The 16263-nt window shown below is 37.5% G+C and overlaps 1 protein-coding gene across 3 annotated transcripts in view; it reads left to right on the top strand.

The window, feature by feature from the left end:
- Positions 1–16263, top strand: part of MET (MET proto-oncogene, receptor tyrosine kinase) — a 114182-nt gene that overhangs the window by 20498 nt on the left and 77421 nt on the right. For all 3 annotated transcript variants that reach the window (XM_080818202.1, XM_080818204.1, XM_080818203.1), the window contains exon 2: positions 8937–10153. In XM_080818202.1, the coding sequence (XP_080674328.1) occupies positions 8951–10153 (1203 nt within the window). In that variant the 5' untranslated portion in view covers positions 8937–8950. The remainder of the gene's footprint in view (positions 1–8936; positions 10154–16263) is intronic.

Raw genomic sequence — 16263 nt, forward strand, 5'->3', positions numbered from 1 at the left:
ATTTTAACTAATAGATGTATTTCCAAATGCAAAATGAAATATTTAAAGTAATTATTCAAGTAAGTAAGGGAACCACCTTTGTTCTTCATTCTAATTACTTGAATATTTTACTTAAAATTGCTTTTATGCACTTGACTTTGTGTTTGAACTCACAGGTTTGTAGTATCTCCAAATGGGGGGGGGGGTGGGGGAGAGGAGTGAAAGGAAGGAGAAAAGATTTTACTGGTTCCTATTAGCTTAAGACCTGGTGGGTACAGATGTTCAAACACTAGCATGGAGAACCTGCCTTTCTCCATGTCTGGGTTCTCCTGCCCTTTGGGTCAATTTTCTGTTCAGGCAGGCTTTCTCCACATAATGGCAAAGCTGGGCATCAGACATTCTAAATTAACATCATCTTTAGTACTTGTGATCTTTCAAAGAGAGAGGTCCTTTCTCAGTATTATATTAAATCTCAAAAAGATTCTGACTGGTCTTGCTTTGGTCATGTGCTTATCCCCACTAAGCTCTGCATCAAAAGAAAAGTTCATTGAAAGGCCAGCTTGGTTTGCAAGCTCACCTTGTGGTAAGGGAGGTAAACCATGCGATGACAGCCCCATTAGAGAGGAGGGAGAGTTTTCAAAAGAGTTGCCAGTAGTAGAGACAGTGAGAGTTAAAGTAGTTAGATAGGTTAAAACAAATATTTACTAAAATATTACACCTTTTGAATAAAAATTATTTTCAGGAAATGAAATAATTTAAAACAGCTCAAATAAACAAGATACATTTTTTAAAAGCATTAGAAATACACTTACAAGAACTATGTTGCATGGTTAGGACATTTTAGATAATTTTTAATCTTCTTTGAATCTCAGTTTTGTCATCTGAAAGGAAGTAATGCTCACCTTGAAAGACAATTTTGCAGATTAGAGGTAAGGATATAACTGACAGTCCTTTGTAAACTCTGTAGTGCTATCTAATTATAAAGTATTATGATTTCTAAGAAAATAAGTTCCTAAAAAAGCAAAGTTACTCCTGTCAAAGTCTGGAGAGTCTCTTACAAATATATCCCATTACACCTGTGGTGTTTTTTCCTGAGGAATCAGTGCTTGAACATAACACACAAGTGCTTTATAATAGGTTTTTACTGATGAGGAGAACAATAGTGACAACAGTAGTAGTGTGATAGTCATGTGGCTACTCAATAAATTCTTAGGGAATTAAATGTATTTCTGGGGAATGAAAAACCTATGTAAGGTAGTTTAGTGAAAAAACTAGAGGCAGATAGATGGCAGACAGAGTGGAGTAACTGGTCTTAAGTTTAGGCTGAGCTGATCTTCCTAGCTAACAGAACAATTTTTTTTTTTTTAAGATTTTGTTTATTTTTTCGACAGAGAGAGACAGATCACAAGTAGACAGAGAGGCAGGCAGAGAGAGAGGAGGAAGCAGGCTCCCCGCCAAGCAGAGAGCCCGATGCGGGGCTCGATCCCAGGACCCTGAGATCATGACCTGAGCTGAAGGCAGAGGCTTAACCCACTGAGCCACCCAGGCACCCCCAGAACAATCCTCTTTAAAGGAAATACTCCTAAATACCAATAGTTTAATGGCCAAGGTGCCATTCTGATAATTACTCCCAGGAAATATTTTGCCAGTGAGATTATCTTAACTATCAACTGAAAAGAAATTAAAAAATGTTTTATGGATGATTCAGTTTCACCTGCTATGTGTACAACATTTTAAGAGAATGAATTAGTCAATCTGTCTGAATCATCTTTACGTGTTCCTTTTAGTAAGGAGCACAAAGTTGGCTAAATGGCCAGTGCTATTTCAGAAAGAAAGAAAAAACAGAAACAGTAAAAAAAAAAAAAAAAAGAAAAAGAAAACATTGTATATTGAAACCCTGATCTAGGCATATCACAGGAATAAATGTATCAAGACAAAAATATATGAAAAGTGAAAGTATTTCTGGAGTCACTACCAATATAAATATTAAAATTGCTCACACATCCCGATCTGGCAGATTATATAGATAGAAAAGAAAAAGCAATATGTGCCAACACATATTGAAGTAAAATGTTATTGTAGAAAAACAATCTCAGAGTTGAAAATTATTATAGTTAGAAAATAATTTTGAAGGTCATTAGTTCAGCTTAGGAGTGTGCTTGTAAATATTTAATCATCATGCTTTCAGGGGAGAAAAAAAGTCCTGATTTGCAATACTTGCCAATTTCTGTGGTGTAAATACTCCAGCCATGGCTGATTTCAAGCTACCAAGAAAAACTCACTGAACTCACACTGGAAAGATGCACACAATAAGACGACACGAGCCAGAGGGCACCACCAGCACATGACTCGATCAACACTATCAATTTACAAATAAGAAAGCAGCTGAGGCCAAAGAAGTTGGGAGACTGGCTTTGGACATACAACTGCTCAGCTGCACTGCCTCAACTCAAACTCAGGTTCTCCCCCATGCTACATCTCAGGGTGTGAGTGCCTTATGAGGAAGGGATCATGATTGATTGATGCCTGCCTGACTCCCCTAGCCTCATGAAGCTCCCCTTCAGAGACTCCTGTAGACGTTTCCACATTGAGTTTAAACTGTGGTCTGTTTGTCTGTCTTCTCTACTAGTCTGAGATCTCATGGACAGTTGTGAAACATTTTATTCATTTTTGTATCATCAGCACAATACACACTATCTCGAACATAGTGTATTTGAGTATATGAACAAATAATAATAGAGAACTTTTATTGACCTCCTCCATGTCAAGCCCTGCTCTTAATGGTTTACATGCCTTAACTCATTGAGCTGTCAGAGTAACCATCACAACAAGTGAGGTAGGTATTATAATCACTCCCATATCTCAGATGAGAAAATGGAGGCTCAGAGAAGTTATTTGCCAAAGGGACTCACAGACAGCAGATGGATGTAAACCTCGCAGTTTGTCTCCTGAGCTTGTGCACTTGAACACTTAGCTGTCCCTTATTTAACCAACAGTGTCATTAGGCTATACCGCTCAGCAACAAATACTTCCTAAAGGTTTCCCTCCATTCCTTATGAAAGAGATATTAGTCTGACCAATACATATCTTTGTTAATGGGGAGGAGACTTAATTAATTGAAATGATCAAGGAAATGGGGTATTTAAGTTTTCTCATTATCTGAGAATTAAACAGAAACCTGTATTTTAATTTAAAATCCTGTTGTTGACAATGGGTTCTAGTCCTATTTTTTTGCTTTAATTTTTTTTAAAAATTAATCTTTCTTTGATTTCTCGGTTTGAAAAGTGGCATCACTGTTTGCTATCAAGAGAATGTAAAAAAGATGAGGGAGACTAAGTTAACAAACTCCAGGGGTATTCTGTAATTTTTTTCCTAAAACAGAAAAAATATCCTCTTTCCCTTCTGGTTTTCTCATGACTTGCCATCGCCTCAAGTGAGATAACAAAAAAGCCCTTTAGTATATTTGTACATTTTCTTCAATTCTTAGTTAATTGAGAATTAATACTGTCAGTGATTTATATGCCAACTTTAAGATATGAACCTTATTTTTAAACCATAATATAATAGTACAGATTTTTTTAAAAATAAGATCATTTTAAAGCCTCCTTCAAAAAGCCTAAAAGAAAAAAAAAAAAACTCTCACCCTCTACATTGCATTAATGCATAACAACTAAGATGCAAATTGATTGTAATGCTTTTTTTCTTTTGGCAGTAATGGTTCATTTCTTTTCTTCCTTTATTACTTTTCCTAAAGAAAATATAGTAATAAATTACGTAGTGGGCTAATGTTCCAAATTTTAGAAGACATGCTAATATCATATTGAGAAGTTCATTTAATTTTTCCCCATAATATATTCTAGAAGTTTTAGATGCATATATACAGTTTGCTTGAAATTTGTTTTTATCTTCTAACAGGACAACTTGTCTTTTTTTTTTTTTTTTAATATTTTATTTATTTATTTGACAGAGATCACAAGTAGGCAGAGAGGCAGGCAGATACAGAGAGGGGGAAGCAGGCTCCCCGCTGAGCAGAGAGCCCGATGCGGGGCTCGATCCCAGGACCCTGGGATCAGGACCTGAGCCGAAGGCAGAGGCTTTAACCCACTGAGCCACCCAGGCGCCCCAGGACAACTTGTCTTAAACCCTTCTTTTCTTCTACTCCTTGTCATTCCCCCAACCATGGCCAAAATTTTCTTTTTTTTATTTTTTTAAAGATTTTATTTGTTTGAGAGAGAGAGATGGAAGGAGTGAGCATGAGCAGGGTTGGGAGGCAGAGAGAGAAGCAGGCTTTCCATCAAGCAAAGAGCCTGATGCAGGGCTCCCCGGGCTCTGGGATCATGATGTGAGCTGAAGTCAGACACTTAACCAACTGAGCCACCCAGGCCCCCCAAAATTTTCTAGTACATTGCAAAACAATGAGAATTAGACACATAAGTAACAAGTACAACACTCTGCATTTATATATGCATACACTATATAATGGTCAAAGCTTTCAAAGATGAGATTTCTTTTTGATACTTAAAACAATCCTGTGAGGATTGGACCCTAGGACTTAGAGGCAAATTAGTTACCCAGAGTCTTAGAGCTGGAGAGGAAAAGAGCAAGAACCAGAGCTCTGATTATCTGACTTCTACTCCAGTGTACTCTCCTCTTACCTCAGGAAGCTGCTTCAGTACTAGTGAAGCATTTAAGAGCCTGGCCAGATTCTTGTCAGCCAGACATGGGATTGAATTCAGTTCTGTGTGACTCTTGGCAAGCTTGCTCATCTAGAAGAGGAGAATAATACTACTGTCTACTTCAAAGTGTGTTTATAAGGAGTAAATCAGAGGGTTTAGCAGAATGCCTAGCACATACAAGATAAGCATTCAGTATAAGTTACATTATTTGTATTATTATATGGCTTAAACCTCTTTCAATTCTTCACCTTAATGACACACTTTGCTTTTGCTTGCCCTCTGGTCCGATGAAAACTCTTTCTATGTGAGGAGAAAGTCACAACACATTGTGCTTTATCTTAAAGGAGCCCTCAGAGCTATTATGTAATCCTTTTCATTTCTTGCTGACCTCTTTTTGTATGCCTTGTTGTAGCTATTCTAAACCTCTTTACTCTGAAGATCCTAGTACCTCTTCTGTAACTATTACTTTCAAGGTGATCATATACCCTAATTTATTTTTATAATATTGAGATCATATGCCCTGAAGCCCAGTGTCTCTGTACTTAATCTGACTTTTCCTTACCTGCTGTATCAGAAAATGATCTTTCTTATGTTCCAGGATCTTAGTAATGCCTCTTTTAACTCTTTTGGGATACTGCTTCAACAATTTTTATCTCCCCCATTTGCTTGCCTTGGTTTCCCCATTTCTCTGGGCTCAGCTACTTGCCGTTCTTCTGACCATGCCGTATGTTCTCTCCTGCCTCTGTATATTTTCTTACAAACTGCTGTGCCTACCAGGAATTTCCTTTCATCATCTTCCTCCTTCAAGACTCAGCTCTAGCATCATTTCCAATGTGGTTGGCTGCCCTTTTTATGCATTCTCATAACTGTCTCTCAGTCCTCCATCAAGTGACTCTGAGCTTCCTAGAGAAAGACGCCATACCTCTGTATTCCCAGAACCTACCACCATGCCTGGTCCTTAGTAGATACCCAATAAATGTTAGTGGGAGAAAGATCTACAAATAAGCACATTTCTTTCCTACAATTTAAGAATAAACTTTTGAGAGATGCCTGGGTGGCTCAGTCAGTTAAGTGTCTGCCTTCAGCTCGGGTCGTGATTCCAGAGTTCTGCCATCAAGTCCCACGTTGAGCAACTTACTCAGCGGAGAGCCTGCTTCTTCCTCTTTCTGCCACTCCCCCTGCGCGCGCGCGAGCTCTCTCTCTCTCTCTCTCTCTTTCTCTCTCTCTCGGACAGATGAATAAAACCTTTAAAAAGAATAAATCCTTCTTGGGGCACCTGGGTGGCTCAGTGGGTTAAAGCCTCTGCCTTCAGCTCGGGTCATGATCCCAGGGTCCTGGGATAGAGCCCTGCATCGGGCTCTCTGCTCAGCGGGGAGCCTGCTTCCTCCTCCCTCTGTCTCTGCCTGCCTCTCTACCTACTTGTGATCTCTGTCAAATAAATAAATAAAATCTTTAAAAAATAAAAAAAATTTAAAAAAAAGAATAAATCCTTCTTGACTCTGATTTGCTTTCCCTTCCTTTGACAAACATTCTACTTCCTTACCATATATTTCCTTGTAATTTAGTATCCAGTACAACTAATGAATCTACTGAGCTTACTCTTGAAAGTCAAGTCCTCCTCAAGCTCCTCACCTGGTTTCTCTGACACAGTACAACATTGGCTGTCTTGACACCTCACTGAGCTTACCTCCCTTAATGCCTTCATTTGTTTCTCCAACATGAGTAATCCCAAGATTTCCTTCATTCAACTTTTTTCTTCCTTCACCTTGTCTGTCCATGAACTTACCCTTGATTTTAACCATTATCTCTGTGTAGATAACATGCAAAGTTTATTCCTAATCCAACTCAAGTCCCAAATACTCTACCAAGCACTCATACTTCCACTTACCACTGTCTCACCCCAGACGGATATTGTCTTACCTAAGACTGATCACTCCTCCTTCCTAGTAAGGGCAGGCTTCTCCTCAGAATCCTTCTTGTCATTTGCCTCTATTGGTTGGCACAGATGCTCTGTCTTCTTGGAATCCTTATTCCTCATTTCTTTCAGGCATCTGCTTCCTGATGAACAATGTAAAACCTACTAGTCATCCCTGTAGTAGAACGTTTTCACTCATTTCCCAATAACACATGAAACTCAACATATTTAAAACCAACTTATCGTATTTGTCCATCTTTAGCCTAACTTCCTCCTATTGACTACCCTAGTTTTTAAATCATTCCCCCTTTTCCCAGATAACTGTTAGTCATCTTTGCATTCTCTTTTGTACTCCACCAACTGAGGTGTCAAATCTTATTTATTCAAATATTCTCTCATTAATCGCTTCCTTTCTATTCTTGGGGATACCATCTTGGTTCTGGCCCTTATAGATAATAAGGTTATGGACTATAATAATACCCTATCACCTGGTCTTCCTGTTGCTATGTTCTAAACCCTGCTCTCAGCCACATTGCTTCCAGATCAGTTTTTCTGAAGTAAAACTTCTATTATGATTCTGCAGCTCAAAATCCTTGACTTTTCTATTACCTCTTAAATAATGTCTACAATTCCTGTCAGTTTGGTAGGGTAAAATTATCTTTGATTTTGGAGTCAAAAAAGATTTGGATTCAAGTTCTGGCTACTACACTTAACCTTTTCCATAACTTTGAGCTTATTGCCAGATTTTTATTCACTTAGATATTTGACAGAGAGAGACAGCAAGAGAGAGAACAAAAGCACCAAAGTGGGAGAGGGAGAAGCAGGCTTCTTGCAGAGCAGGGAGCTCAATGCAGGGCTCAATCCCAAGACCCTGGGACCATGACCTGAGCTGGAGGCAGACGCTTAACGACTGAGCCACCCAGGCTCCTTTTATTCACTTATTTATTCAACATATATTTATTTGACACCTGCAGTGTTCTAGTCTCTGTATCAGATACTTGGGAAAGAGTGAGGAGCCAAACAAACATTGTCCTTCCTTTCCTGAACCTCACAACATAGTGGACTTATCTCTATTTCTCATTATCATAGAAATTCTAAGTACAAGTCATGTCTCCCTCTCTTGATGCTTTTAGCTCTTGATTTGTGCTATACAGGGTATTATAATGCTGTGTACTATAGTTACTTGCATATGTGCCTCGCCTCTCCACCACAGCATAGGTTCACTGAAAGTACCACACCCCATTTCCATAATGCAAATACAGAGCCATGCACATACTAGTTGTTAGTGAATTCTGCTGTTATAATGCCTCGTAAGTTTTTTAAAGTTCCTTTTGTCTTGTCAGAATTATGCACTAAAAAGGGAGGGAAAAAATAATAGCTATTTGGTTTCTATTCCTTCTAAGGCCTCTCCTTTTTAACCTACCACCCTGCCTACAACTTTTATAAGTAGAACTAACAGTGTTTGTAACTCATGTACCTTAAGTTTTTCAAAACTGAAAAACAAATGCATTCATGATACCTAGTTAGAAATACTGTCCATGTGCATACAATGGAATGTTAAAATAATGTGTGTGTTTTTTTTTTACTAAATAGCTTTTGACTTGGTAATGAGCAATATGTTGTTTTTCCCTGAGAAATAATTCTAGGACTTTAGTCTTGAACATTATATTTTATATTATACATTTTCAGCTTATTGTTTTTATGTTTCCAGTGATCTTACATTAAGTTAAGCATTTGTCTATCCAAAACAATAGGTCAACTATAGCCAAATTATAACCATACCTTTCCTCTGCACACAAAATCCTATAAACAGCATGTGATCATATTGCTTCTAGAATTTATGATTGTTTTCTTCCAAAAGGAAGCTAAATTTAGCCTAGTAATTCTACATGCTCCCAAGGAAACAATGCCTGCTGTGATTTCTAGAATAAATGAATCTGAACCACAGTTCCTTTACTTGACTAACTAAAAAAGTTTAAATATCAACCTAGTCATTACCACAGATATTAAACCACATTAAACAACAGCAAGGGGTTAAGAAAGAAATTTGCTGTTTCTGACTTCATTGCTAAATGAGTCTAACTTAGTTTCTGTATTGTCTTTAATACAGAACATTGTTTGCATCTCATAATGGTTCTCTAAAATTACTTGTTCATGGCTTGAGTCTAAAATTAAACTATGTAGAGTCATGTCCATCTGCACAATGCATCTTTATGTGAAATCGTTAGAGTTTTTTGTTTTCACTTGATGTAAAAATTCCAGTTAGGAAGATTTGTTTCTAATAGTTTAACTGGTATGGTTCTTTCAGTTTCTTCTTTGTTTCTAATGACAACTAAACTGCTCTCGCCTTGAACATGTTTTGGCAGATAAGCTTCTCACCATGAGGGCCCCTGCTGTGCTTGCACCTGGCATCCTTGTACTTCTGTTTACCTTGGTGCAGAAGAGCTGTGGGGAGTGCAAAGAGGCACTAGTAAAGTCTGAGATGAATGTGAACATGAAGTACCAGCTTCCCAACTTTACTGCAGAAACACCCATCCAGAATGTTGTTTTACACAAGCATCATATTTACCTCGGTGCAGTTAACTATATTTACGTTTTAAATGACAAAGACCTTCAGAAGGTTGCTGAGTACAAGACTGGGCCCGTGCTGGAACACCCAGATTGTTCCCCATGTCAGGACTGCAGCCCCAAAGCCAATTTATCAGGCGCTGTTTGGAAAGATAACATCAACATGGCTCTACTTATTGACATATACTATGATGACCAGCTCATTAGTTGTGGCAGTGTCCAGAGAGGGACCTGCCAACGACATGTCCTTCCACCCAGCAATACTGCTGATATACAGTCGGAAGTCCATTGCATGTACTCCCCACAGGCAGATGAAGAGCCTGTCCAGTGCCCTGACTGTGTGGTGAGTGCCCTGGGAACCAAAGTCCTGATATCTGAAAAGGATCGGTTCATCAACTTCTTCGTGGGCAATACCATAAATTCCTCGTACCATCCAGATCATTCATTGCATTCGATATCAGTGAGAAGGCTAAAGGAAACGCAAGATGGTTTCAAGTTTTTGACAGACCAGTCTTATATTGATGTTCTACCTGAGTTCAGAGATTCCTACCCTATTAAATATGTCCATGCCTTTGAAAGCAATCATTTTATTTACTTTTTGACTGTCCAACGAGAAACTCTAGATGCTCAAACTTTTCACACAAGAATAATCAGGTTCTGTTCTGTAGACTCTGGATTGCATTCCTACATGGAAATGCCTCTGGAGTGTATTCTCACAGAAAAAAGAAGAAAGAGATCCACAAGGGAGGAAGTATTTAATATTCTCCAAGCTGCATATGTCAGTAAGCCTGGGGCCCACCTCGCTAAGCAAATAGGTGCCAACCTGAATGATGACATTCTCTATGGAGTGTTTGCACGAAGCCAGCCAGATTCAGCTGAACCAATGAATCGCTCTGCCGTCTGTGCATTCCCTATCAAATATGTCAATGAATTCTTCAACAAGATCGTCAACAAAAACAACGTGAGATGTCTTCAACATTTTTATGGACCCAACCACGAACACTGCTTTAATAGGGTAAGTCGCATTTATCTCCCATTTATAAACTATGAAAGATAAGTCAGAATAAGTAGCAGTCTAGAAAGGAGTATTAAGGGCTTTTTGGTGCTTGGTAAATGATCTTTATCCGAAATATTTGTACATTCTTTCCAAGAAAATTTAGATTTTGAATCTTGATTTAAATATAAAATCATAGCTTGAGAAAAGATTAATGTGGTTCTAAAAGAAGAAATATTGGGGCGCCTGGGTGGCTCAGTGGGTTAAAGCCTCTGCCTTCAGCTCAGGTCATGATCCCAGGGTCCTAGGGTAGAGCCCCACATCGGGCTCTCTGCTCAGCAGGGAGCCTGCTTCCTCCTCCCTCTCTGCCTGCCTTTCTGTCTACTTGTCAAATAAATAAATAAAATCTGAAAAAAAATAAAAGAAGAAATATTTTACAGTTTGGCTTTACATGTTTGTCAACACTTTATTAACCTTTTTTCTCATATAAGCTTTAATAGTTCTGGTCAGATGTACACAAAGCTTAACACAACAGCAGTTCCTGTAAAACACAATTATTGAGATCCCCATGTAGTCTTTACAGCATTTAAAATGAGAAGCTCAAGTTAATTTGTGGGTTTTGAAGGCTTTTTCTTTATGAAGCGCCATTCACTCACTGATATACAAATGAGTGGCTTATATTCTGGGCATTATGTAAAGAAAATTAAACTAAAAACAAACAAAAAATTTCTTCTAAAATGTTGGTAAATAAAATTTTTTGGGGGGGTAAATAAAATATTTTTAAATGAACTAATATACTTCTCTGAATAGCTTAGAAGACTAGAGAGGAAGTTTATATCCCCAAATCCTTCCTTGTATTTTCTACATGATGGACTTTCTACATGAATAGACATGTGTCTACCACCTTCTAGTTAGGTACTTTTTACCTGGTTGGTATTTGATATTTATAAATACAAGTGTTTTGATCAATACTTGTTTATACCTATATGAAAGGGTATTTTCACAGGAAATGTTAGGGACATTCTTTGTTGCTTTGATTTAGATACAGTAAAAGCTACCAGCTATACCCAGAGGATCGATTTATCCTACTAGCCATCAGATCACTTGGTGCTAGAGGAAGAGCACCAAATCAGGAGTTCTCTGCAGCCGTGGGCTCCCTTGGTTTGGACCCACATTCAAACATGTGAACCTGGCTACACAACCTAACATAACAACCACTAGTGATCCTAAATGGGTAAACAAATACTACAGCTTTTCTAAGATGGTTTGACTTTGGAAATCCACATCTCACTACTTTAGCAGTCTTCAATCTTTGTAATAACAGTTATAATTGTAAGCAAAAGGACATTAAACATATCTTTGATGAAAAAAGTATATAATTTGCTAAAGGGTACCAACAACATATGAATTCAGAAACATTTGGTTCACTCTTGCTAAAATATCTGCGATACTGCCCCAAGTGGAAACTCCAAATAACATTTGCTTAAGATTTTATTTATTTATGTGTTTGTTTATTTATTTTAATTTGAGAAAGAGGGCTCATGTGAGCAGGGGGAGGGGCACAGGGAGAGAGAAAGAGAGAGAGAATCTCAAGCAGACTCCTCTCTGAGTGCAGAGCCTGTCACAAGTCTCAGTCTCAGGATTCTGAGATAATGACCCGGGCTTAAATCAAGAGTTGGATGCTTAACTAACTGAGCCACCCAGGCGTCTCCCAAATTACTTTTTATAAAGCTAAAAAAATACTTCTGAGAAAATGAATTCATGTTTTAGTGAACTAAAGACATAACTTCCCTCCTTCCCCCTCTGAAGTCTAGGAATAAGAAATAATATACATGTGTAAGTCCCAGTTAAGACTTACTTCTTCCTGCATTCATGTCATATATGTTGCAAACTCTGTAAGAAGCAACAGGATTCCTCATGTGGCTGCCCCTTTTCTTCACTAGAAAATACAAAAGAATGAGAAGAAATAAAAAGACTTTCAGAAACCTGGAATTATGGAAAAAATGAATATTAATAGCATTCCAGAGAAAACACTTTTTTGTATCCAATAAATTGCATCAGAAACACGAGTTTAAAAAGATTCTATTAGGAGTTCCTCCAGGGCCTCTAAGAAAGCTCATGACTTTGCTATTTAAATCTTGTTCTGTTAAAAATTAAAAAGAGACTTTACCGTATGAGGGTATATTGATATCCTATTTCATTATTTTGTACATTTCAACCCTCTGATGTAAAAGTATTTATCAATTCTAGAAATTGTCAAAATACATTTGAGCTTTTCTACCCCTTTCACTCTTTTAGTGTTCCAAGAGAAACCAAAAGGCAGGATTATCTGATGAAATTCAGGTCAGTTTTATCACCCAGGAAAAATGCCCAAAATGCACCAACTGCACCTGAAACCATTATCATTTCCATCGCAAAAATTCCTGTGGAAAACAAGATGGAGCTTGCCAACATAGCCTTCTTATAAGGGAAGCCAAGTTTTGCACTGGCCAAATTCCATAAAAACAAATACCTTCAAACCTCTTCTACTTATTTGCCTGTTTATCTTCTCTGGTTACTAAAGATCGAAATTCTTCTGAGAATGAGACTACCCACATTCTCAGTTTTCATATACCAGTTCACAAAAAGACCTAGATTGTTCCAATAATCAGCATACAATCATTTCCTAGCTTCATCATGAAATGAAAGCACCAAGAGAGCCATTACTCACACAAAACAGAATGATTTACAAAATCAAATCTGTTTGGAAAGACTATACAGTAAGACGACTCCATTTTGTCTTGGCAACTTTATTTGGGAAGATATCAGGTGACACTTTTGACAATTTCTTGAAACAGAGCTTTTGTTTTGGCATAAAGTTTGGTGAATAAACACATATATTGTAGTTTTGTTATTAACATCTCTAATCCTGCAGATCTTTATGGAGAGGCTATTGTGTGCTCTGTAGAGAAGGAAAGCTGCAGCAGTAATTTTCCGCTGAGGCTTCTGCCTGGTCCTCAGTGTGTAAGCAAAGCAATGGCAGGGGTTTTCTGGCCCTGTCCGAGCTTCTACCATGTACAGAAGGTTTCTGTCACAGGATCAGACAGAGAGAGTGCCAAAAGAAAGGGGTCTTTTAAATTCTAGGGGTCGAGCCAGTATATAGGCCCGATTTACTTACTTGAGATCACATATTTGGTTGGGTTTCCCACTCTCACATTTTATGAAACATGTCTATGTAGACTCTTCATATACAGCTTCTCATATTGATGACATCTCTAAAGCCCTCTTTTGAGTCATTTGATAGTTTCCAGACCATATCATCTTCATATCTAAGTTATGTGTGCTTCAGAACTCTTTGATTCTGCATATGATGTTGTTTCTGGAAACTTATCCTAAGCCTCAGGTACCCATTCATGTAATATTAGAGTTGACTGTATCAGTTCAATAAAAATAAATTCATGGTCTTCACAATATAACCATTTTCTATGTTGCTTTTGAAAATAATTCTTAAGGGACATGTTTACAGTGATTTCTAACACTTAGAATTATGAGATTACATACCCACAAATAATCACTAAATCTTTAGTCTTAAATATCTTTACCACCTTCTTTTAGTCATTCATCATTTGACTTCTGTAAACATCCTAAACTGGTATTTGGTTGAAGTTGTTTTAGTCTAATGTGTATTGCCTAAACAGCACATCGCTATTCAAAATAAAATAGTTGAGAAACTATCCCATAATAAGGAGACTTTTTTAAATCCCCAAATTTGGGGGGGGGGGAATCCCTCACTTTCTCTTTGGGGATAGACAGTTTTAAAATTCATTTCATGGGATGCCTGGGTGGCTCAGTGGGTTAAAGCATCTGCCTTCAGCTCAGGTCATGATCCCAGAGTCCTGGAATCTAGCCCCGTATCGGGCTCCCTGCTCAGCAGGGAGCCCGCTTCCCTCTCTCTCTGCTGCTTCTTTGCCTACTTGTGATCTCTGTCTGTCAAATAAATAAATAAAAAATCTTTTAAAAAAAAAAACCAAATTTAATAAAATAAAATAAAATTCATTTCATTTTAAGCACATTGATGGGACTCTCCAACAGTTTCATACATATAAGGGATTTACTAACATGACAGTTATTCTAGGAAAAAAATAAAATCAGTACACCTTTGCCCAGTTTCCCACAAATGAGATCAATATTGACTAAAAAAGAAAAAAATTGTAATCCCTAGGTCAGTAAAGGTCCTGTCCCCTAAATTATACTTAATAAGAGAAGTGGATTAATACATTTTGGAAAGATTTTAATTCAGAGTTGAAATTTGGAAAAGGTTTATTGAAATATCTCTCATCTAACCAGAAAATATAATTAATCACATTACACTGTTCCTTGCATTTCCAATATCAAAATTTTGCTCTATATGTAAGCATTGGAAAGAATTTTAAAAAATAAAAAAGAGTAGACTTGTAGTAAAAAATATTTTCACCAACATCTTAATGACCAACGATTGATCAGTTGAAGGGGAGAAACATGCAGTTTGGTGCCAGGTGCACCTAGATGCAAGTTCTAGCTTATTGCATACCAGCTGTGTGACTTCTGCTGCATGACTTGACTGCTTAGAGTCTCAATCTCCTCATTCGTAACATGCACAGAACAAAACCTACTTCTTAGGGTTTTGTAAAACTTGGGGGTAATATATATAAAGTACCTGGCATAATAAGGTGACCATAAATTTAGCTCTTTGGGAGACCACACAGCCTAAAGGAACAAGACTGAAGTCAAAGAGATCTGGGTTCGGATGTATACTCCACCATTTTATACCCTTCTGGTCACAAGAGCATTGTTTAAACTCTCTGAACACATTTTCCCTCCATGCAGGGCCATTGGGAGAACAAGTGCAATAATGTTTACAAAAGACCCTAGCTTAGTCCTTGGCACATAATAAATAGCAACTATTATTGTAAGGAATACTTATGTAAAGAAAGACAAATTTAGATTATTGAATTTTCTGGAAGGAGCACAGTCTTGTTCTACAGCTCATGAAGGTCTTACCTTCCTACCTATTAGGAGTGACCCACCTCCACTATACTTAATTTGTGTAAGTCCTTCTTAAAACTTAATAGTTAAAAAAAAAAAAGGGGGGGGGGAGAGGGAGAGAAAGAGGTGGGTAGTGGTGGTGGTTTGGGCTGGAGAGAAAGAGAACTGAAACAGAATTGTACCCAATCAAGCTGGAAGGTGTAAGGTATGCTCCTTTCCCCAACCTTCAATTCTAACTACCCATAGTACTGTAAGATACTGTGCTTCCATAACTTAAATTATACTGTGCGTTCAAGAATTTGCAGATAATGCAGTTTCAGAAAAAGTCAGCCTCACAGGTTGTTTGTATCAAGCTTCTTTGTTTTTGAATATCATTTATACTCAAATTCAAAGAGTAGCCAACCACTTCCCAAAATAAAGGAAACTTAAAGTAGTAATTTTCCATCTCCGTTTCAAGGAGTGCCAAAGTTAAAGGGTCACCGCTCAGAGCCATCAGAGGAAGAAAGCAAAGTGACTAGAACAATTTTGAATGAAAACAAAATCAAAACAAGATGCAAACAAGGAATAATAGGAATAGGCAGAAAAATAAACATACCGTGATGTTTCTTTATTTCTATTATAAAGATGATAGATGAGTAAAATTGGGTTACATTTAAGTTGTAATGGAAGAAAATAATTGCAGCCTTCCATCAGGAAACCACAAGGACCATTATTGATCTGTCATCCTCAGGGCATGTCTCATAATACTTAATAATATAAACAAAGATTTATAACTCTTTATAGGCCATATATCTGTAATCTCCCACACACTGCACCATTTGAACGGGGAATGTGGAGTCAGTGTTACAAATAACATCCATGTAATTATACTGGTTTGGCATGTCTTATTTAAACAATCTAGCACTCTCAAGAGAGTATTTTTGTATTAGGGAAGAAAAATGTGAAGTCAAACTTCAGGGTTTTTTTACTTCCTCTACTGGGAAACAAGAGAATGTTATCCTATAGGAAAAATGTTATTGAGGATTCTTCATTCTAAACACTAGATACCTTGGCCTTATGCCAAATGCAATAGCTACCAAAGCAAAATTTTGAAAGAAAGAAAATCCTCGAGGTATAAGGATTCAATA

Source organism: Martes martes (assembly GCF_963455335.1).
Source record: "Martes martes genome assembly, chromosome: 11".
Classification (NCBI taxonomy): Eukaryota; Metazoa; Chordata; class Mammalia; order Carnivora; family Mustelidae; genus Martes; species Martes martes.